Source organism: Ambystoma mexicanum, chromosome 5p (genome assembly GCF_040938575.1).
Source record: "Ambystoma mexicanum isolate Mex_15411 chromosome 5p, UKY_AmexF1_1, whole genome shotgun sequence".
Taxonomy (NCBI): Eukaryota; Metazoa; Chordata; class Amphibia; order Caudata; family Ambystomatidae; genus Ambystoma; species Ambystoma mexicanum.
Window position 1 is genome coordinate 246,906,590 of NC_090930.1, and position 22,653 is coordinate 246,929,242.

The window sequence follows — 22,653 nt, forward strand, 5'->3', positions numbered from 1 at the left end:
GTCACGTCGCTTGTACAATTAGCAGAAGCCTAGGCCACTTAGAGTGTGCACGGGCCGCTATTCACAAAAAGCACCACCCGTATTCATCTGGGATCCTGGGTGGTGCGAGGGGCACTCTGCAGCATGTCCTCTGCTCCGGCAGGGACTGATGCTCTCCAATGGAGCTTCTGCTCCTCAGACGAGGTGAAGACAACTGGATACAGGCAGGAACAGGCAACGGCCTTGTTGTCGTAGGGCTTGCTGGAGGTGGGCCGGCTCCGCCTGCCGGCAGCTAATGGCCTTCTTAGGTGGTTGCTAGGCCAATCCGAAGCGCATTAGGGCTGCTGGCTAGGCAGTGTTGAACCAAGCCGGGTAAGACCGTTTCTTACCACCTCTAACAGTGTCACACTAGCTAGAACTCTCATTATGGCCAAAATTGATTATTGTAGTGCTCTCTACTTAGGTACCAGCCAAGACAACCTGAATAAACTCCAAACAACCCAGAACAATGCCATTCGAGCTGCCCTAAACATCCCCCGCAACCACCACATTTCAGAATCCAGAACTAACCTGAAGTGGCTACCTGTCAAGCAGAGAATCTCACGCACAAATGCTTGGCTAACAAGGCCCCTATCTACCTCTGTAGTCGGATGTCTCGCCACTCGACCTCTAAGAACTGCCCAGACCCACTGTCTATCGATGCCTAGGTTCAAACTTCAAAAAGCAGGGGGCATTAGCTTCCCTGTCCTAGCTTCTAAGCTATGGAACTCCCTCCCCGCTACAATCAGAGCTGAGGGCTCATTCAACACATTCAGGTCAAAAACCAAATCTTGGCTTTTCGACCAGCACTAAGACATGCTCTGCGCCCATGTCTTACATACTCTGGCCCGCTGAACTCTGTTACTATTTTCTGTACACCCTATGGGTATATCCACTGTCAAGCCTTAGCGGCACTGTAATCACTGTAATGTATGTAGATAGAAACACTGTTAGTATTCTGTAAATGTAATTTTTATGTCTGCATATATGCATTATTGTAACTTTGTACAAATTGCGCCCTGATGGCTCCGGGCCGGATGGCTTGAGCGTTATAAATAAACAAATACAAATACAAGTACTGGTAGTGGACTGTAGGGATACAGAGACAGTCCTGAGTGCAGGGGTTGCCAGGAAGCCAGTGCAGGTGTGCGACTGGTGGTGGAGGGGACCTGGGCCCGAGATCAGAGGATGCCAGGTAACCAGTGCAGTTTCAGCCAGGGGGGCTCAGCATGGGAGAGGAGGAGAAAAAGCAGAAGCAAAGAGGAAGGTTTTGAGGTGCTTACGAACTGGAGATGGTTCTACTAAAGTTTCAGTGAGGCAGGGAGGCTGTTCCACAGAGGGAGGCCCCAGCCAAAGCGAGAGATCTACCACCAATTCGTTGCTTGGAGAAGCGACTGACCCTGAGGGAGTTGGAGGTGGGTGAGCGAAGAGCTCGAGAAGGAAGATATTTAGGGAGAGAGTTGCAAGTATTGTTCCCAATGGCCGTCGTGGCATTAACAGTAAAACCTTCCCCGTACCCAGAGTTACTGTCCCAGATGACGGCTGCGTTCCATCGACGGAAACTAGATTGTCAACCTTTCCGTTCTTCTGAATGGGAACACCTATCTGCAAGGCCACAGCGATACCCATATAATTTTCTACTCCTCCACCTTGAATATATGCTTCTAAGGCATGCACCCGTTGAGGCTGTTCGGGGCGAAGTAGGATTACCAGTGTTGTAAGATGCGAGACCGTTGACGTCTTCTCCTTTCCAGACAAGCCGATCTCTACTCTTGTTGAGCCATAGCGTTTTCAGACGGTTCCTTCGGTTCTATTGTTCCCACATCGAAAACTCCCAGTGGTTTTCTGTGGTGTTTTACTCTGGAAATCCTTTAAGAAAGGTCCTGCCGGGGGGGCGTGGCTTGGCGCCATGGTGAACGGTTGGGTCCGGTGAGAGCTCCCGGCCGCGACCGAGTATTACCTAAAATGCCCCAGTAAACAGCAAGACTAGGCGAAGGAAATCGTTAGCCTGCAAAGCCCGGAGGCTCGGGCGACTCATGCCTTGATCTCAGCAGTTCGAAGTGGGGATTGTGCTGGGCCTGCCTTCCCCCAGTGGAGGACTGCGATTTGCGCAACGTACCAAGATGGCGGACTGCGGCCCTACATCACGAAGGCACCTCTGATGTCCGAACGAAGGCGGAACTAGAGGAGCCTCCCCCCCGCGAAGCACACAACCGCGGATCTCCCCGGAGGAGCCTGACTGGCGGAGCCGCCCGCACCCCCCGATCGCGGAGACGGGGGCCGAGCCCGGTCCGGGGATCATCGGCACTGGTTCTCCCCTCCCCCGGCGTTTCCGTGAGCCGGAGTGCGAGCCCCGCGGAGCCCGCGGCTCCCGCAGTCACCCACCCCTAGGGGGGCTGCCGGGGGGAGTGGCAACAGGCGGGGGACCCGCACAATACTCCGCCGTGCACAGAAGCAGGGTGAAACCCCCCTCTCCTCCCCGAGAGCCCCGCTGCGGACCCAGATCTCCCGCTCCCACCACCCTGGCACAGCTGGGCCCGCGCCCTCCCCCCGATAACTGTTGGCTGCTGCCGGGGACTCTGGGGGGCCGATCACACCATACAACGTCCCCCAGTGACCGCCAATGGAGAACGCGGGGCCCGGCCTTCCTCCGGCCTTCCTCCGGGGACTTGCCTCCGCCCCAGACCTGCACGAGGAGCCCGGCCGCACCCACCGGGCGAGGGGGAAAAGAAGACGGCCCCCCCCATCCGACGGCCTGGTGGGTTCGGGGCGGGAAGATCCTCGTAGCCCTGAACAAGGGAAAAGAGACTGGGGGACCCAGCCTGCCGACCCCCCCGGGGGCGCGGTGCCTGAAGAACGCTCCTGGAGGGAAGGTAAGGCGGCACCTGCCGCAACTGCGGGGGGTTTCCTTGCCCCTCCGGTCTCTCCTAGCACCCCTGGAGCGGCCAAACTAGCCGCCTAGATGCGGTCCTTTCCGGGGAGCGGCTCCGAGAATTGAATTGGCGGGCCTGTGGAGGGGGTGTGGGGGGGGTCCGGAGAGAGGCCCAGGTGCTCCACAGCGGTCACCCTACCCCCGAGTGGGTCGGGCCCCAACGTATCCCACAAGAAGCAATGTCCAGAAATCCGAAAGTAACCAAACAGACAGACATCGCGACCCTGCTGTCCACTAACATGGGTGAAAAGAACAAGAAAGGAGACCGCAGTGACATGGGGGGAACTGCCCAAGAATCCACCGGGGGGGCCACAGCCCAAGCGGTGACTAAAGCCGATCTACAGGAGCTCCTCTCCGCCATAACCAAGGAATACCAGAAAGGGACAGAGGAACTGAAAGACAAAATTGCGTCCCTGGACAGGAGAGTGGGCGAGGTCGAAACCAGAACAACAGAAATAGAAACCACTCTGTGTGAACAGAACTTTGAAATTGGGGAGGGGGCCGATAGACTCTCCGCTCTCGAGGCCAGATGTGAGTCCCTCGAGAACAAACAAGAAGAGGCCGAAAATAGGTCTAGAGGCAACAATATTCGCCTGAGGGGAATCCCGAGCTCAGTCTCCGACGAGGAGCTCAACTCCTATGTCAACGACTTCTTTCGCTTCATTATAACGCTCCCAGACGGAGCCCCTTTAGAACTGGATAGGGTCCACAGAGTTAGAGCTAGACAAAACGCAAATGTGGCGCCTGACGTCCTCGCAAGAATCCACTTCTATAAAATAAAGGAAGAAATTATGCAAGAAGCCAGAAGCTCCGCCCGAATTCTCTTCCGGGACGCCGAAATATCCCTATACCAGGACCTAGCGGCGTCCACTCTCACGAAAAGGAAGGCTCTTAAGCCACTAACCGAGTGGCTGCGTGAACGAAAAACAACATACCGTTGGGGCTTCCCCACCTCTTTACTCTTCACCTGGGAGGGCAGATCCTGGTCTATCCCTTCCCCCAAAGAGGCCGAGCGGTTCATGAACCCGGAGAGCGAAGAGGGAGCCCCCCCTAATGCTGCCGAGGTCCCCGGAGATTCACGCGGGGAACCCACCAGAGCCTGGTCCAAGGTACCCAGCCGCCGTAGACCCCGTGGTCCCGCGGGCAAATTCAAAAGGGACAATAACCGCTAAAGGGGCAGTCTAGAACACGGAAAACACAAGCTCCCCCCAGGCCGAGCCCTCGGCCCCTCTGACGGTGGAGCCGAGCCTCCCTGAGACGACTACCGTACTCAAATCAGTTAAACTTATCCTGAACATTTACTGGCCAAAGGAAGAGGCACAGTTGCCTCCACGCCGAATTCACATACCGGTCCGGCCGTATGCCCCGTTGGTTGAAGGCTGGCCCGGAAGCCTTGTTATGATCTGGGGGGTGGAGGACTGGGGGGGGGGGCGAGGGGCAGAGGACAGCAAGTTAAAGACGAATGAACGGAGAACTTTGTCACGAAAGAACAAGGAACAAGAGAGCTTCAAGGAACTATCTGAATCGACTCACACGAAATCCAAAAGATGGGCTCGCTAGATAAAACTCTGACCATCACAACCTGGAACGTGCAGGGGCTCAACGCGCCCAGAAAGCGGAAAGCAGTGGAACACAAACTAGATCAACTAGCAGCCCACATTGTCTGTATTCAGGAAACCCATCTCATTGCGGACGACCAAAGCCGACTAAGATTCTGGCGCTACCCAAAATGTTACTTCGCTTCAGCCACACAGAAAAAGAGAGGCGTAGCTATCCTACTAAAAAGAGATCTCCCACTTACACAGATCACCATCAAAAAAGACCCCGAGGGCAGATTCCTACTCCTGAAAGGTCTCCTGGTGGAGCTACCGATCACCCTGGTGGCCGCTTACGCGCCAAACAAAGAACAAGACCAATTCCTCCTTAGCCTCCTCCCAATCATCACGTCCTTCGCAGAAGGCTGCCTAATAATCGGAGGGGACCTCAACCTCCCCCCGGATCCGACGATGGATAAGACGCTTCCAGCCTCGAGGGAGGACTTCCGCAAATCCCTCGCCTTGGCGAAATTCTTGCGGGAAACTGAAACAATCGACATATGGAGATTCCACAACCAAGGGGAAAGGGACTACACCTTCTTTTCGCACGTGCACAAAGGCTACTCACGCATCGACCTCCTGCTCGCTACGAATAACCTGGCCCCCTGCGTGGAAAAGATTCAAATCGGACCAATCGCAATATCGGACCATGCTCCAGTCACGATGGTGGTGTCTATCCACGGGGCCCCGGAGCCTACGCAGAGGCAATGGAAACTGCAAGATTACATCCTGACAGATATATCGGCTAGCTCGGACCTCGCGGAGGCAATTCGGAATTACTTCTCAGAGAACACGACCCCCGACTCCTCAACAGCCACGGTGTGGGACGCCATGAAGCCGGTGATCCGAGGGGTCGCAATGGACCTAACAGCCAGACTCAAGCGCCAAAACCTACTCAAGCAACAAAAGCTCGAGCAAAAACTCACAGCCCTAGAAGACAAACTCAAAGCCTGCTACAAGAAAACAACGCACCAAGAACTCAAGAAAACTAAAAGGGAGCTCGAGATCCACCTGGCGGACCGAGCCGCCAAAGCATTAACCTATACCAAACAATACTATTACCTGCACAGTAACAAAGCGAACAAACTCTTAGCATACAAACTGAAAAAGTTACAAACCAGGAACCATATCCAATCTCTGCAAGACAGGAACGGCACCTTATTCCACCGGGACCCCGAAAAACTCGGGTTAATGGTGCAACACCACGAGAAAATCATGGCAGGGCCCCCAATAGCCACCTCAGCCATTACCCAATTCTTGACCCTAGCACCAAAGAAACAGCCACCTCCATCCCTAGCGAACTTAGAGGGCCCTATCTCAGAGGAGGAAGTGAGCGAGACGATCCGCCGCCTGAAGAACACAACACCTGGCCCAGATGGGTTTACAGCAAAATTCTACAAAAAATTCGCTCACCTGCTAGCCCCACAGCTGGCAAATCTATTCAACTCATTCCTATCCACCGGCTTCACGTCCCCCTCCATGAACGAGTCAATAACAGTGCTGATCCCTAAACCAGGAAAAGACCAAACACAATGTTCATCGTACGGGCCCATCTCGCTCCTAAACAACGACGCGAAGATATTCGCAAAAATCTTAGCAAATAGGCTATCCCCTTTCCTTCCAGAGCTCATCCACCCGGACCAGACCGGATTCATCCCGGGTCGGGGTACCCAAGACAACATTCGCAGAACCATCAACATCATTGAATCAGCGAACAGACTGGACACAAAACTGGCAGTCCTCTCCTTAGATGCGCATAAAGCTTTCGACATGCTCGACTGGGGCTATATTAGGAACACACTAGAGTACTTCGGCTTTGGCCCAAACTTCGCAAAATGGGTTCTGGCCATCTACCAAAAACCCTCTACAAACCTTCGCCTCAACGGGACAAAATCCAGTAGAATAAACATAACTAGAGGCACGAGACAGGGATGCCCTCTTTCCCCACTTATATTTGCCCTATCTATGGAACCATTTGCTGAAAGGGTCCGCCGAAATGCATCAATATCAGGCCTAAGGTACAAAAAAGAATCCTACAAAATTGCGCTCTACGCAGACGATGTGCTCCTCACACTCACCAGTCCGGAAGAGTCAATAAGAGCCCTATGGCAAACACTCGAAGAATTCCGAGCAGCCTCGGGATTCACAATAAACATCTCTAAATCCATCGCACTGGGCATTAACATCCCAAGAAAGACCAAGGCTCATCTCGAAGAGGAGTTCCAAATTCCCTGGGCCGGTAGCAGCTTCAACTACCTGGGGGTGCAGATACCCAATAAAACAGAGAAACTGTACAAGACCAATTTCCCGGCACTCTTCAGAGACCTGAGAAAGGACATTAACCTCTGGAAAAAACAGGAAATCTCCTGGTTCGGCCGAACGACTGCGATAAAAATGAATCTCACGCCACGGCTGCTATACCACGCCCAAGCCCTGCCGGTGTCGATCCGGGAAAAGGCCCTGCAAAAACTGCAAAGGGAGGTGTTGAATTTAGTCTGGGAAGGAAAGAAATCCCGCATCCCAAAACGCATTATGCTCCGAAGCACTGCCCTGGGTGGCCTAGGGGTCCCAGACGTGTCAAGATATTGCCTCGCAGCCCAACTAGCCCCGGCCTTTGCCTGGAAGCTTCCAACCAACCGACCCCGGTGGTTAACTCTGGAGGAAGATTGGTGTCAGACCCCACTGGAATCCTTGCCCCACTCCAGGGAGCTCGGGGGGGCCAGGGACCTTGGCCCCCTATCAGCAACAAGAAACACAGTTGCCAGCTGGAGGGCGGCTGCACGCCGGTGGAAATGCAGGAGCACAATGGGTCCACTTACGCCAATTTGGAACAACCCTGACTTCTCCCCCGGAATCACACCAAACCAGTTCACGGAGTGGCGAGCCGGCGGCTTAGAAACGATCTACGATTTCTTCGAAAACGGCCTCCCCCTGAACTTCGAAGAGTGCAAAACAAAGTTCAAGATCCAGGAAACAGAAAGGTTCCGCTACTCCCAGCTGAGGCACTGGCTATCGCACCCTCTGGTTAGGAAACTAGGCAGCAGGGAGCTAACAGCACTGGAACACTCCCTCTTGACAACCCCCCCTAAGGGGAAAATATCAGCCCTGTACAAAATCCTAGACAGAACAGACCCCGGAAAAAAAGAGCCATATATGGTGAAATGGGAAGAGGACATCGGGAGACCGATTGAGCTGGAGGAATGGCAACACATCTGGTCCCGCGCTCTGAAAAGCTCGAAATGCGTAACGAACAAAGAATGTGCGTTTAAAGTTTGCTATAGGTGGTACAGAACCCCGTCATTCCTCAACAAATGCAACCCGGCTATCCCAGCGCAATGCTGGAGGGGATGCCCGGACCGCGGGACTCTATTCCACCTCCTCTGGTCCTGCCCCAAAGCCGCCCTATTTTGGGAAAACATCCTGGAACAAATTAAGACAATCACCGGACTCAACATCCCCTGGGACCCAGGGATTGTGCTTCTGGGGTCGACAGGAGAAGGCCAATTCCCTCTAACCGGCAACATGGCAGACCTATGCTCCCACCTCTTGACAGCCGCCAAAATCTCCATCGCCAGACTCTGGAAAAACCCGAAGGGTCCATCCACACAGATGTGGTGGTCTAAATGCTGGGAAATCGCCGCAGCGGAGAAAGTCACAGCCATCAGGTCAGGCAGTAAACCCAAATTTGAATGCACATGGGCGCCCTTTCTGGACTATGCGCAGCAATTCCCCGGGGTGACAAGGCAGCCACCTAACTTACGCTGGATGGAAACCCAAGACTGAAAAAGAAAACACAGCCCTAAGCCAGACAAGCAACTGAGTTCTCCCAGTTCTCCGAAATGCCACGAACGATAAACCGAGTTCCCCGGACTTGGAAGACCTGACACCAAAGCACCCCAGCAGAATCCAGTGAAAGTGCCACTCCGAACCCTTGAAACAGACTCCTTGGCGAAACAGATAGTAACCTGTTCATGTGTAAAATCAGCTCCTTGTGAAAACTGCACCTTGTCTCTTGCCCCCCCTTCTTTCCCTTCCCCCCCCCCATCCTGTTGTAGTTGTTACTGTTATTATTTCTTTTGCTTTTATTAATGAAGAGAACGCAAGATTAGCTTAGACTAAAGCACGCAAAGTAATGTTCTCCTATCTATACGTTCTAACAAGCCGACATGCATGGAATGATCTTAACCTCAGTAAAATAATAAAAATAACTTTGGAAAAAAAAAAGAAAGGTCCTGCCTTGCCACAGTACAAAGTTGTTGCCGCCTGCATCATTCTCTGTCCTCTTTGGTTTGGGGACCTCTTACACTGCCCAACTGCATGGGCTCAGGCTGGTACTCCGTGGGTCGGGATAGAACCTCCCGGGGACATGCATACAAGGGGAGTCCCTCAATATGAGATTGGTCAGACTTTCTTTCCTGTAACCTGTGATCATGCTGCACCACTAAATCTATGTACTCTGCCAGTGTTCGGGTGGATTCACTACCTGTGCCAGGATATCTTTCAATTCACTACGGAGACCCCGGTAAAATAGAGTGGTTCTCTTCTTCTCTGGCCAGTTTGTCTTGGCCACCAGCCGATTGAAAGTGGTTATGTATACTAACAGGTCCTGGGATCCCTGTCGAAGGGCCAGCAACTCCCCATCTGAAGCTTGCCCCAGAGCTCTGCAGGCAAAGAGCTTGTCTAGCTCTCGCTGGAAACCCGCAAAGTTATACAAAATGGGGTCATACTGATTAACCAGCAGCACCGACAAACTGGCTGTGTGCTTCCCCCAGGTATGAGAGAACAAAGGCAACCTTGGTTTGGTTGGTCGGAAATGCCCCTGGTCGACACAAGAAGTGAAGCAGACACTGGTTCATAAACAAGGCATACTTTTGTGGATCCCCACAGGGAACCTTTCAGGAGAAGCTAAGGGGACAGTGACGGGGGTGGTAACTTGTATCTGAGGTGGCGTTGCTGCTGCGCCGTTGGGCAGGCCTGGCAAGGGAAACTGACCTGCTTGGGTTCTAGTCAGGCGTTTTGCTAGTTCTTCTGCTCTCTCTCGGTTTACTACTAACTCCTTCCTCAGAGCAGGCGGCGCAAACCTCTGCCCGCAACTCACCTAGTAATGCGGCTAACTGGTCTACTTCAGACACCATGATACTCTGGCAGGGCGTCCCACGTGGGCTTACCGTTCTGTAATGCTTAAATCTGGTGCCCTGCAGGAGTGCCTGGTCTGTATCGTCAGAAATGTGTTCCTTGGCTGTTTGGTGCTTGGCCCAAACCAGTCTCTTCCGACTGTTGCACTGAAAGGCTGCCTGCACAGCGTACAGTATGGTTGAGAGCGATTTGGTAGGATTCATGGGAAGGTGAGGTCGATGCTGGGCCCTCTGGATGACCCTCTGGGTGCACCTTGGTACCAAATCTGTGTTTAGGACGTAAGGCAGGCTCTGTCTCCAGTTCCTTCACTGGGGTTTTGTAGCCCCAACCAGCTGCGGCACACGTGATGCCTGTACCCAGTTTATGTCCTCTCAAACAATTGTCTTTCTCTTCTGTAAAAACACACTGTTAAAAGTATCTCAAGCACGTGGTTAATAGTGTCTCTTTCCCCTTTGTAAGCGCATTTAAACTTGTGTCTTTCTTTCCCGGTTCTGCAGCGTAGTGTATCCTGGTCGCTGCTACATTGAGAGCCCCCACAATGCGTGGATCGCTGGATTGAGGTCAGAATGCACCGATTGCGGCCCGAGGTAGGCTGACTTGACGGGAATGAGGTGGAGGGGAGGCCTTGCGCTCGAAATTCAGCTTAGTGTTTTTTCTCTCCCCAGGAGCTGCGGAATGCTGCAGTGAAGCGGAGAGCCTATTAAAGTCCAGATGCAGCTGCCTTAAGTATTCACGACGTCAGGGGACTGCAGTAGTCAAATCAGGTAAGCAAAGCGGCAGATGGATCGGAGCAGTAGCACATGGCAGTAGCACATGGATTCCAAAGAGGATAGCAAGCGTTACACTGCTTGCATACTCAGCAGGAGAAAACGCCAAGTATGTGCACCACTGGACGACCAAGGAATCTTATATGGACTGCCAGGGGTCATCTTGCTTTCTGTGTGGCATCCTCCTCCGGGGGCCATCTTGGTGGAGGCTGCAGCCAGTGTTTGCAGTGAACCGCTGTCCCAGCCAGCAACCCTCAATTCAGTGTCAATGCCCTGCCCACATTACTTGACTGTTTTGCTAGGGATCATGACAAAAATAACCAAGAGCACATATTTCCAAAAAGTCTCCCCACGTGGTCCTGGGTAAAACTGATAAGCATGTTTCTGTTTCCACATGACTGCATGATTACGGGGATTCATTTGTACAGCATCCCCGAACAGATCGAGCCCATCAGTAGAAAAAAATACAGCCAAAACTACCTGCAAGGCGCAAATGATCACTTGCAGTATCAGCAATCACAGTAAAATATTTAAAAGAAGAAAATAACTGAAGAAACAAACACTTAGTCTGAAGTAAACTTACACACACCATTCCGCCAGGTATACATAGGTGGGACATCATCTCGAAGGTTACCATTCAAGGGGACAAAGTCCAGACGGGCACAAAATGAGATGCCTCTATATCTGGCCGATTGAGAGCAGTACCTAGTGGACCACGAAAAATACCAGCTGGGATCCAAGCACTCATTAAATCGCCCAAAAATGATAAAAACACACATTTGGTAGAAGAATCAGGCGACAGTAAATATAAATAACCGCTAAAAATTCAGTAAAAACAGTTGTTACTGGATTCAAATAGACATTTAAAACAATCAATATTCTGACTGCTTGAATAATCGGAACCATGCGATTTTACATGCAAACAAATCTGAGCGGCCAGTGCACATATTCTCTGTTTGAGCTAGTAAGACTACGCCATGCACAAATCGGACCACCATATGGCCGACCCAAAGTACAGTAGGGATTTAACGGTATTACGGTATACCGTTAAAGATACCGTGAACCACTTAATTGAACAATAATAACCGTCACATTGTTTATACCGGTATACCGTTCATACCGTTAAGTGTGCTTTTCAATCTGATTTGGAAAGGCTGCAGTAAGCAAGTGCTGTGCAGTCTTGGTCTTGCAGTGTTGGATGTGCCGTCTGCCAAGTAGTTTCAGTTGGAGCAATTTTTAAATGCCATTCCATAAACCACACGTGCCTGACACAAAATCAATATGTTAGCAATAGGAAGAATAAATACAGTGCCAAGAAGGAAAAGGGTTTATTTTGGGTTGGCGGCTTTGAGGTTTATATATTTATAATGGCTAAAGTTTTCTAAACATATGACAATGGGGGATTTCCCTGGTTCCATCATTGAATTTACATATAATAAGTCACACTGCGAAATTTACTCATCTCTGTGGGTATTCCCTGCTGCCATACCAAGGTGGAACATGTCCGTGATTACTGAACACCAATTGGGCCGCAAGTAAACTAAAGGCTGTAATGTAAAGAGAGTGCGTGTTCGTGTGTATGCGCACAAGCGTATACTACCATCAGACTCCATTGATCTGTGGCATGCAGGTAATCAAAATGGCAACATGTTCATCTTCACCAGTAGCCAGTGGGGGGGCAAAAAGCCTAAATGACGATTTAAGAAAAGCCATTCAGTTTGCTTTGCTAGTTGCAGCAGGGCTCCCCCCACCCCTCCTCCTCTCCACACATGTGTTTGAGTTTGGTGGAAGCAAGGGGTGGCATTTCAGTGGAAAGTATATTGAAAAGCCCAATTCTAGCCCTGGGTGCCTGGTTTTGTTTGTGATGATAAATCTGACAATGTATGACCTTTTAGAAAATATTTGTTAAGATTAGTTAACTCCACCTGCTATACCGCGATAACCATGATATACCGTCATTTGGCAAGAAGGTTATTGTACCGTCATAAAACTAATACCGTGACACCCCTAAAGTACAGTTCGTCGTGGGCTGATACATAACTGTAAATCCATCAAAAAGGGTATCCAACATAAGACATTCTTGAATGCAGACTAGGTCTGTCTCCAAACAACGTTTGTAATTCAGTATGAGATGGTTAAACCCCTGAGTGTTCCAAGATAAAAACCTACCGATTCAATTCAACAGGAGTCCCTTTGGTCTCATATTATCAACTCATTGCATCATTATAATCCAACACAAACATAGGTGACATGGCGACTGACAGACATTGGCACAACAACATTGCTTAAGTTCGAAGAGGCCAATTCTACTTTAACCTTCAGAGGCTCGCGTGGAATGATCTTAGGGTCACACTCGCCCCCCAAAACGGATGTCTTTGGGGTTTCTTGAGGCCAGTCGTTTGACAACAGATGGCCCATTGCAGACAATGGTTCAGCCTCCGCCATGACTGCATCAAACACAAGTTTTGATGAAAAAGCTATTTTTACTGGGTCAACACGATGAAAGTTCAAAAAGAAAACTATTTGTCCAAAGACAGGTAAAATATCCTCTTTATCACAGTCCCAAGGTTGCCCAGGGATAGTATACTTGACCCAGGTTTAACAAAAGGTAAGCAAAGAGTTAAGGGGCATGGGGTTTTACACCCAATGTTACCCAATGGAGGACAGGGGAGATGGGATCCTTACATTTACTTGCCCCCCTCACTCCTGACTCAGATGTTCACAGGTCACACTGTGGATTGTCGGGAATCGCTGGGGATGTGATCTTCTGTCCTTTGATCGGGTGAGGGGTGCCCGGGGGCTGCAGGAATCTTGGCTCCAACGTAGATCTGAAGAATGGTTGCAGAAGTCCTCTTATCCAGATTAGGGGCTGGAAACAAGGCCACCAATGGTAAGAATCTGACACGTTCAAATAGCCAGTAGTTGTCCAATAAGGGACAACTACTGGTTTCACATGTGCCAAGCAGCAGACTCCAGCAGCAAGGCATGTGAACTGGGACAATACAGGCTCCACCCCCGCCCCTTGGCTCACACACAAAGGCTCACTAGTGTGCAATAGTAGCTTTCCCAAGCAAGTGCATAACTTCATATGGGATTTCCTGACCAGAGAAGGCAGGAGGAAGGCCAAACTACAACATGGTCAAAGGATACGCGAAAATCCTTGTGGCATGGCCATCTTTGGGGCTCGTCACCTTTAGTAGCCATTTGCATTAAATGCAGAAGTGCACAATCAAAATACAAACATGGTAAAAATGTTAAATGCTGCCAAATGCTTTTCTTAGGCACATATATAGACCAACCAAAAACCCATAAGATCAAAAGTTAGGGGGATACAAAGTGGTAATTGCATTGCAAGGTGCTGTGCGCAATTAACAAAATACAGGAATTACAAAAGAGAGTCTTTCAGTACTAAACAGTCCTAGGGACTAGTCAGGTACACCATAACAATGAGCAAAAAGAGAAGTGAAGCTGAAGGCTCTAGTTCCCCTAAAAAAATGACGGATTAAAAAACAAGTAAAAAGTAGGGTGTCCATTTGAAGTCAATAGAGAAAGGTGCAGAAGAGAAAATCTTTCCAAACAGTCTGTAATCAGACTCTGCTGGGGGGATAGGTCAGAAAATCAGTTGGAGAAACCAATTATGCATTATACCCACACAACCAGTTCTATAAGTCAAAGAATTATTCAACTTTTTCACAGCAGAAGAGAAAATAAAGTGAAAAAGCTGTCCATATTCCTAGAGTTGAACCGATAGCTACAACATGTACTGACATCTCACTATGCTTCATATATATTTTAAGTCTCATTCCAGAACATAAATAACCTTTTTCAGTGAGTATGGGGATCCATGACAAAAGGTAGTCTGTAAACTTGGCTTAAAACTCAACAGCATCAAGGAAAAAGGGGTGGAATAGAGGAGTTTGGAGTGGCAATAAAGTGTGACAGCAGTAAAGCTTAAAACACTAACACTGGAGAAGCTGGGATTGATTGTGAAAAGATTTTAAGACCTCCTCGACAAAGTCCTGCTGCTATTTCAAACTGAAAGTTTTGATAAATGGATTGTTACAGTCAGTTGTGTCTACATATACGTTTTTAAAAACTAAATGGACCATTCAAATTACACAAGAAAATCAAAGTATTTACTTAAGTGGAGATACGGGTGGAAGGAACTGAGCAAATAAGTGATTCTGAAATTCTTAACTCCAATAGTTGATACATAACTCCATTAGCAAGTTACCATGCGTACTGCAAAACATTAAACTGCATAGCACAAGTATACATTAAAGAACACAAATAAAGGTGTGCTTACTTGTGGAAAGCAGTTATTCTCTTCAGTGTTGACAAGACTTGGTAGGCATCATCTTCATCAGGATCTTCACCCTAAATATGAACCCATAGAAGTAATTAATCTCTGGTGGAAAAAATCTTTCATGTCTACATTTTGTTTTCTTTCCATATTACCACTATATTCATACATTTTGTTCAAAGGATGAAACGACTGCGGGGAAAAGGAGTGAAAAGATACTCTTTTGCACAGTTGAGATGGATTTTCCAAAATCAGCCCTGTGGGGAGGATTTTGGAAGGCCACCCTATTATGGTCAACAGGGAAGACAGAGAAGTTAGCCAAAACAAAATCCTTATGGGAGTGCATCGAGAGTGCTGTTTAGCTGTAGATCTTCCTGCTAACTCCTGTTACTGCAACTTCATTGCAGATCTCCGAGACCGTCTCAAGATGAACTTTGCATTAGAAGTGGCCGCTAGAATGGCAGTACTCAATTGTCAAACTCGCCAATTCTCGACCCAGAGTCCACTAATTCGACTTTTAAGTCATCTGTACCATCCCGATGCCCTTTGTAAAACCTAAACATCAGCCCTCATTTGGGCTAAAACCACTGATTCCTCTGCTTGAAACCACCTTATCTGCCATGAATAATAGTCTATTCACTACCAAAAAATGTTGACAATGGAAAAACAAAACTGATCTGCATTCCTCTCTTTTGAGCATAATGTCCTCTAAGATTGATTGGAAAGCCTCAGAATTGATTTCTTACCACCCGCTTCATGTATAAGAGCACCCAACACCGACTGATGGCAATTTGCCAGGTGAGGGTAATTGTCTGGCTCTGCAGCCCATAAGAACTTTCAGGGTAGGTTCCCACACAACAGGGGATGTAGAAACAAAAAAAAAACAAAAAAAGACCAATAATCTACCATCAGTCAGCAGGTCAATAACTAGCAAACCTAAAAAAAAAAAAAAAAAAAAAATCAGATTCACTGATTACTCCTAGGTGTTCCACCACAACCACCTCCGGAACTAAGCCAAGTATCTTAAAAGCTCAAACCAAATCTAAAAACATTATTTTAAAAAATGTGCTCTCCCAGCTTGCCCGCCCTCCCTCCCTCCAGTTCAGATACACATTACTAATGAGGAGGAAGATGACGTTTTAATGAGCATGTCAACTTATTCTACCTGCTCCTTACCCCAAGAAATATCCATCCAAGAACCTGTGCACTCATTAATTCCACCAGATTTGGGTAAAGACAACAGCTTGGAAATCTGATTACAATGTAAATTTTCTTACAATGGAGCAAAAAAGAGAACTCGCTCCAAAACATCCCTGCAGAGTCAGGCTCAAAAAGGGAACTCTCTATCACCCGATTAAGTCCAAATCTAAATAATAGTATGAATTCACATTCCCCAGGATTGCTTGCATTCTCCTCCAAATGAGAGACAGACAGCAGCACGAGCAGCTTCTAACAGATGACTAGTACAAATAATGTAGCTCTTAAGCAAACAGATCTACTAATGCTGACCATCAAAGACAGGCACAAAGGAGATCACTTTCCCAACAGGACGTCCATATTAACGGTCTAAGTCCATATCTAATGTAAAATTGATCCAATCAGACATCAACTATATCCAATTCATTAATACCGTAAATATCGGCACAGTGAAATGGTCTATTCCCTCACAAATCGTTAAACTGAAATGGAGTACAAAAGATCTGTATCACCAGGACTTTAATTTAGAAATGAGCAAAGAAACCCAATCAGTAAGATGGGAAGATACTACTGATCATAGATCTAATAGAAGGGATTTGTCCAAGGATGAATCTTTAGAACCCCTCATTGCTCAAAAAAGCCATTAATGACACTAAACATGGCAAAAATCATTAATGCCAGATCAGGCCAAGATCTCACTTAAGATGACAGTGTTGAACACAAGGGGTTTTAAACACTTTATGAGAACAATTGGAAATAATCCATTGGCTAACTAACATTATCGCATTGCAAGAAACTTTGATAACACAAGAACCTATATGGACAATTTACAAGATATCCTGGTTCCCTGCCATTAAACACGATAAAGGCAGACCCTCAGTTGGTCTCATAATAGCAGTAAAATTCAATGCACGCATTACATTACTGGCGTGGGCTTCTCCGCACCTTGCATCCAATTGGTAAAACTATATTCACCCAACCCTCTGTTCCCTCTAGGGTGCCACACAGCCATCTTAACTGACAGCCTGTTGCTATTATGGAAGATATATTTTTTTAAATTGTTGATTAAAATGTTGGATCTCATTGTGAATGAATTAGAGCAGTATGCCATACTTATTGTCGGAGACCTACATATCAATTGTATCAAGCCTATTGATGCATTGCTCTCTTCTAGAGCTTTGAGATGGATGAACTTGAGAGAGAGTAATTTTACATTGCTGAACTGAACTACTGATGATGATATTCCTCCATCCGCTACTGGGCATAGAAACTCTTCTCATGCCATATTAGACTCCGTTCCTATCCCTCCACTCAATCATGTCCAAAAGTTCACTGTCATTCCAACAGTTGATAGTGACCACAATATCTTGGAAATTTCATGGACGCAATTGGATGCTAAACTAGGTGATTATTACAGGCCTGCCATTGAACTCCTACAAGGGAGAAATAGGATCAAATGGACGCCAGCTAAACTAGATATTCGTCTAGATAGAATACACAATGATTTTAATACCCCCGATAGTGAAGTACGTCCATCATATACGGAAACGCCAAGTTTTGGGGAATCAGCTCAAAGTGGTCTCAGACCCTGTTTTAGACAAACATCCATTTGACCAGGGCATTCAGACAATGAAGACCAAGCTGAAAACTGACCCATCAAAGATGAGCCCTCTCCAGAGAGACGGAAAAAAGCCTGTAAAAGTCACACTGCTCACAAAAATCGATCAAAATGCCACAAGACACTTAAAATCCAAGAAGCGAGGGAAAGCATGCTTGCCGCCCTATCTTCCAAATCTAGTGATCGAATATGGGGTTTACTGAAAGAGGGGATTAATGCCAGTACTTCCTTTCGTTTAATAGATGTAGTGGGTGAACCAACTTTGATCACACACTTCATTACTTTATTTGCAGAGATAACTCCCTGTACTAACAAACTTACAATCTGCAAAACCAATTTGTCCATATTCCATTTTGACCAAACGGACATTCTTATTTAAATTAATCCCATCTAGAGCTCCTGGGCCCGATAGGCTTTCTATGCAATCCTAAAAACTCACCCAGAACGGTGGTCATCTATTTTGGACGTAATATTCCAAAGAGTCATTCGAACTGGCTTGATTACACTTTCATGGAAACGGTCCATACTTCTCACTATCTTCAAGAAGGGTGACCGAAAAGAACCATTTTACTACCGTCCGATTGCCCTTCTTGACATTACATGAAAAATTTGCGCCCGTCCAGTCCTTGAAATCCTGGGAAAACGGGTAAAAGTGTCAGCACAAATAGGACATGTAGCAATCAGGTTTTTTATCTGGATCTGGGAACATCTGTTAACCTTCTTACTCTAACAGCCATATAAAAAAGCAGGTGCTACTAGCAAACCAACCAAAGCATCTAGCCTACATAGATTTTAAGCAAGCCTTGGATTCCATCCCTAGAGACAGACTACGGCGAAAACAAATGAAGGCCAGGTGCCCAGCATTTATATGGTATGCAGTGATAAAATCGCAGCAAAGATGTCACCTTGTATCAATAAATTGCAGCAAAAATGCTGTGGTTTGACCCGTTAAAGGTGTACCATATTACATTATTTAAGGGGAGCAGGGGATTTGGGGGTGTCCCCTGCATCCTTTACATGGATTGCGGCATCAAAACCATTGCCTTTTTGCCGTGATATTTTGTGTCCACAGCCATTTTTGACACGATTTTAACACATGGAACCATTTATACTTGCTATATCAATTCGATTCTAATACATCCATCTAATACATACATCCATTGAGCGCTTTGAAACACTTCCTGTGTATAGGCGCTATATAAATAAACAATTACAATCCAAGTAAAGTTAACACAAGAAGGACTCATCATAATCCATTCCCACATATGGTGGACTTAAACAGGGTTGCAAATTGGCTTCCACAGTAACTTTTATAATCAGTGACAAACGCACGCTTGCAACCAATAGATCTTTTCCACCGAAAATTGGTCGGTCACGGATATCGTGGCTCCTTTACGCAGATGACCTCGTAATACTAGACCAGACACCCATAGGTCTCCAGAGAAAGCTCAACGCTTTAGATAAATAGGCTCTGGAAAAATCCTTCGTCATCAATACACAAAAGTCAAATAATCTCATAATGCACACTGGGAAAGGCAGGAAAACAAAAACATGTTTACCCTTAAGTGGGTAAGGAACAAGTTACTTATCTGTAACTGTTCTCCAGCATGGGTCTGGCATGATTCGGATGCTCATGAATATTCCCCGTCAGGCTGGGAATCCTTGTTATAAGAAAAACAGTTTCCTTTCTAAACCAATCACTGAGCTCTGTGTCATACTGCACCCAGCCAATGACTGCCCTCTACCTAAGCCCCTCCTCAGGCAGCCATCTTCAGATTTAGTAGCACATTAAGTAGTGGCAGTAGGAACAAGAGAAGAGCTGCAGAGGCCGGGGGTTTGCATGTGAACCCATGCCAGACCCATGCTGGAGAATAAAGTTATTCACCGTAGTGACCATCTTACTCCTAGTTCATAGTCCCCTTTCCTCCATACTTTTGGGATATTACCAAGCACTCCTCACAGGAAACTGGTGGATGGAATTCCCTTACTGAAAAAGGTTCTTCAGAACAGCCTGACCGAATTGAGCATCAGCAATGAAGCTCAGGTCTAAGCAGTAATGCTTACCAAAAGCTTATGGGCAAGCCCACAGAGCTGCTCTGGCAACAGCTCAATGTGCTTACAGACCGATCAATGGATAGGAGGCAATGCGGGGAAAGTATAAGCTTTCATGTTGACCCACAAGCTGCAAAGAGGACCACCTCTGGCGTGCCCCACAGCTGGAAAAAGTTGGAGATGATATTGCTGTTCATCTCACACTCCTAACCGAAGCCGACATGCGACTGAATTAATCTGCGGTCGCATTAAGGTGACCCAGGATGTGTGGAGCCTGGAGCCAAACAATAAACCAGATGGCCCAGCCCAAATTTGTATGGCAAGATCCACAAGGTGAGGAGAGTCTGTGTCGCCCTGCTAGTTGATGTATAAACCTCGCTTTAGGGGAGGTATTCAAAATGGCTGTGGCCCACGGAGGTTGGGCCGCCACCATCACACACCAGGGGCCTACTGCTTTACAGGAGCAAGTGGAGCAATAGTATCCCCAAGAGAGTCAGGGGCCCTACGTGCCATCCTAGACTTGAAACAAGGAACCTCGGCAGAGTCGGTACTGGCAGAACCAGGGTGTTTACTCGACACGTCAGGGGCTTCCCCCGAATTAGCATCTAGTGGAGAATCTTCGGCAGAGCCGGTACTGGAAGCTCAGTGGTGCGGGACTCCCTTCTTTCGCCGCCTCAACAGAACTGGTATCATCACTGCCACGCACGTGGAAAGGCTTAGGGATATACCTTACAGCCGGGACCCTCGATGAGCCCCAAGCAGTGGAACCTCAGTTTTAACCCTAGTCTTACAGCCACCTCGAGAGGGGCATCAAGCCAAGACTCGGTACAGTTAGCTCCAGGTGGGGAAGCCTCAGGCGAACCCTGGTATCCAAAACCACAGCAGAGCTGGGGCCAGCCTTAGCCCCAAATGGGGAACTTTAGAAGATGATCTGGTATTGGGTGACCGCTGCGGGGCCCCTCAGAGGAGTTTCTGGTGCATCTCGCTGAGCAGAGACCAAAAGGAGTATCCGAATCTGAAGTGCTCTGCTCCCACAGAGAACCGCAGATATTTCATATGCCGGCTCCGAGTCAGAATGTGCATTTACGCATCCTGGAACACCACCACACTGAGCCAATCGCCCTTCCGAAGAGAGGTCTTTATTTGGCACGGCATGATCAACTTGGAATTTCTCTCGGAAAGATCGAAGATAGCGCGCAGGCCAGCATGTTTGAGCACTGTGAAAGGACAGCCGAACAAGCCCCTCCCTTGTTCCATGAGGGGGAACAGGTTCCACCGCTCTGAGTTATGGAAGTTTCTGTACCCATGCTCTGAGGAAGGGCATCCCGATCTGTTGGAAGAGAGGTTTGAAGGGTGGGGTAGGAGGAAAAGGCAAGCAAAACCCATCTAAAAGATGGACAAACCACAGTCTTCGGTGATGGTTTGCCACGCCTCAAGATGAGACGAGACGAGATTCGTCCTCCCACCGAAGTGTAGTGTGACCAACAAAAAAAAAATAATTTAGTGATTTGTCGGAAGGGAGATTACCTGTCCCTGTAGAGGAGGCTGATGGCCGAGAGAAAACCAACCACCTTGCCGCTGCCGCCACTTCAGGCGGGGCTACCAAGGTGACCCTGAAACCCCCTGATCGCAGAGAAGGACCAAGTCTGGGACCCTGAACTCTGTGTACAAGGGGGCCTTAGCTGAAGCCGTCGCCGGGACTGACAAACAGGTCTTTGTTGTCCACATAGCGTGGAAAGCTGCTCAGCCTCAAAAGGAATGCTCCCAGCACCAGTCGTCATGAGAGTTGGTGTAAGGGAGGCATCCAAAATGGCTGCTGTGGACCAAGGAGGTTGGGCCGCCATTTAGTCCACACCTGAAGAGAACTGCGTCATAGGAGAATGTGAGGCAACCGTTCCCTCAGGGTAGTCAGGGGACAAGAAACACTACCTTGAAACAAGGATCCTCGGACGAGCCAGTGCTGGCAGATCTAGGATGTTTAGTGGACATCCTAGGAACTGACCCAGAATTCGCTTCCAATGGAGGAACCTCGGCAGAGCCGGACTGGAAGACCTGTTGCTGATCACCTTCTTTGCCCCCTCGAAAGAAATCAGTACCACCATAACCCAGAGCGTGGGATGGTTGAGGAATGTACCCTGCCCACAGGACCCTTAGAGGATCGCTCGACACTGTCGGTACTGTATTTAGAGGAACCTTGTGTTTTAACCCGGGAAATACAGCTCCCTCAAGAGGGGCCTCGAGACATGGCTCGGTGTGACAAGCACCAGAAACAGAGACCTCAGGGTGTACCACGGTATCAGTGTGGAAAGCTCCAGAAATGGAGACCTCAGGGCAAATCCTGGTATCCAGAGTCACAGACGAACTGAGCTGAATCTTAGCACCCAAATGGTGAACCTCGGAACCACGTCTGGTTTTGGGAGGTCCTTTGAGGGACCCTCAGAACATTCTGGTGTGTTTATTAGGCATATCAGGCACCTCAAGGGAAACCCCGGTAACCGAGCGACACAAGCCCCTCCCAGTAATGGAATGCTCTCACTGAGTGGGGCTACTCATCGCCGCCCTCACCCACTTAAGCCTCATCCCAACAAGTCGGGAACAGAAGACTAGTTCTCCACGACTACCGCCTCAGGTTTTAAAAGAAAACTGAATCGGTGCAGCCAGGGCCAGGGTGGAACAGGAGCGAAAAGACACTTGAAATACGTCCTCATAGGGTCAGAGTACATGAGCATCTGAAACTTCCCAAAAATGTAGGTGTCGAAGAGGAAGAAACTGCTTGTAAGGGACCCACCCCCGCACACAAGGATGGTTGCCAGGAGGGTCCACCACCAGCTGGGTCCACATAGATCAGTGGAGCAAAAGCAGGCGGGAACAAAACCGTTTGAGGCAGCGCAGCCAACGCACGCTGGTCAAAAGAAGGGGGGGCGGGGGGACGGGTTACTATTGTCAAAAGGAATGCTCCCAGCACTAGACGTAGGTGTAAGGGAGGTATCCAAAATGACCGCCATAGGCCACGCAGGCTGGGCCGCCATTCTGTC

The 22,653-nt window shown here is 48.5% G+C and overlaps 1 protein-coding gene across 6 annotated transcripts in view; it reads right to left on the reverse strand.

The window, feature by feature from the left end:
- STAG2 (STAG2 cohesin complex component) overlaps window positions 1-22,653 on the reverse strand; it is a 2,060,662-nt gene that overhangs the window by 846,141 nt on the left and 1,191,868 nt on the right. For all 6 annotated transcript variants that reach the window (XM_069612659.1, XM_069612661.1, XM_069612663.1 and 3 more), the window contains exon 22: window positions 14,755-14,825. In XM_069612659.1, coding sequence (XP_069468760.1) covers window positions 14,755-14,825 — 71 coding nt within the window. The remainder of the gene's footprint in view (window positions 1-14,754; window positions 14,826-22,653) is intronic.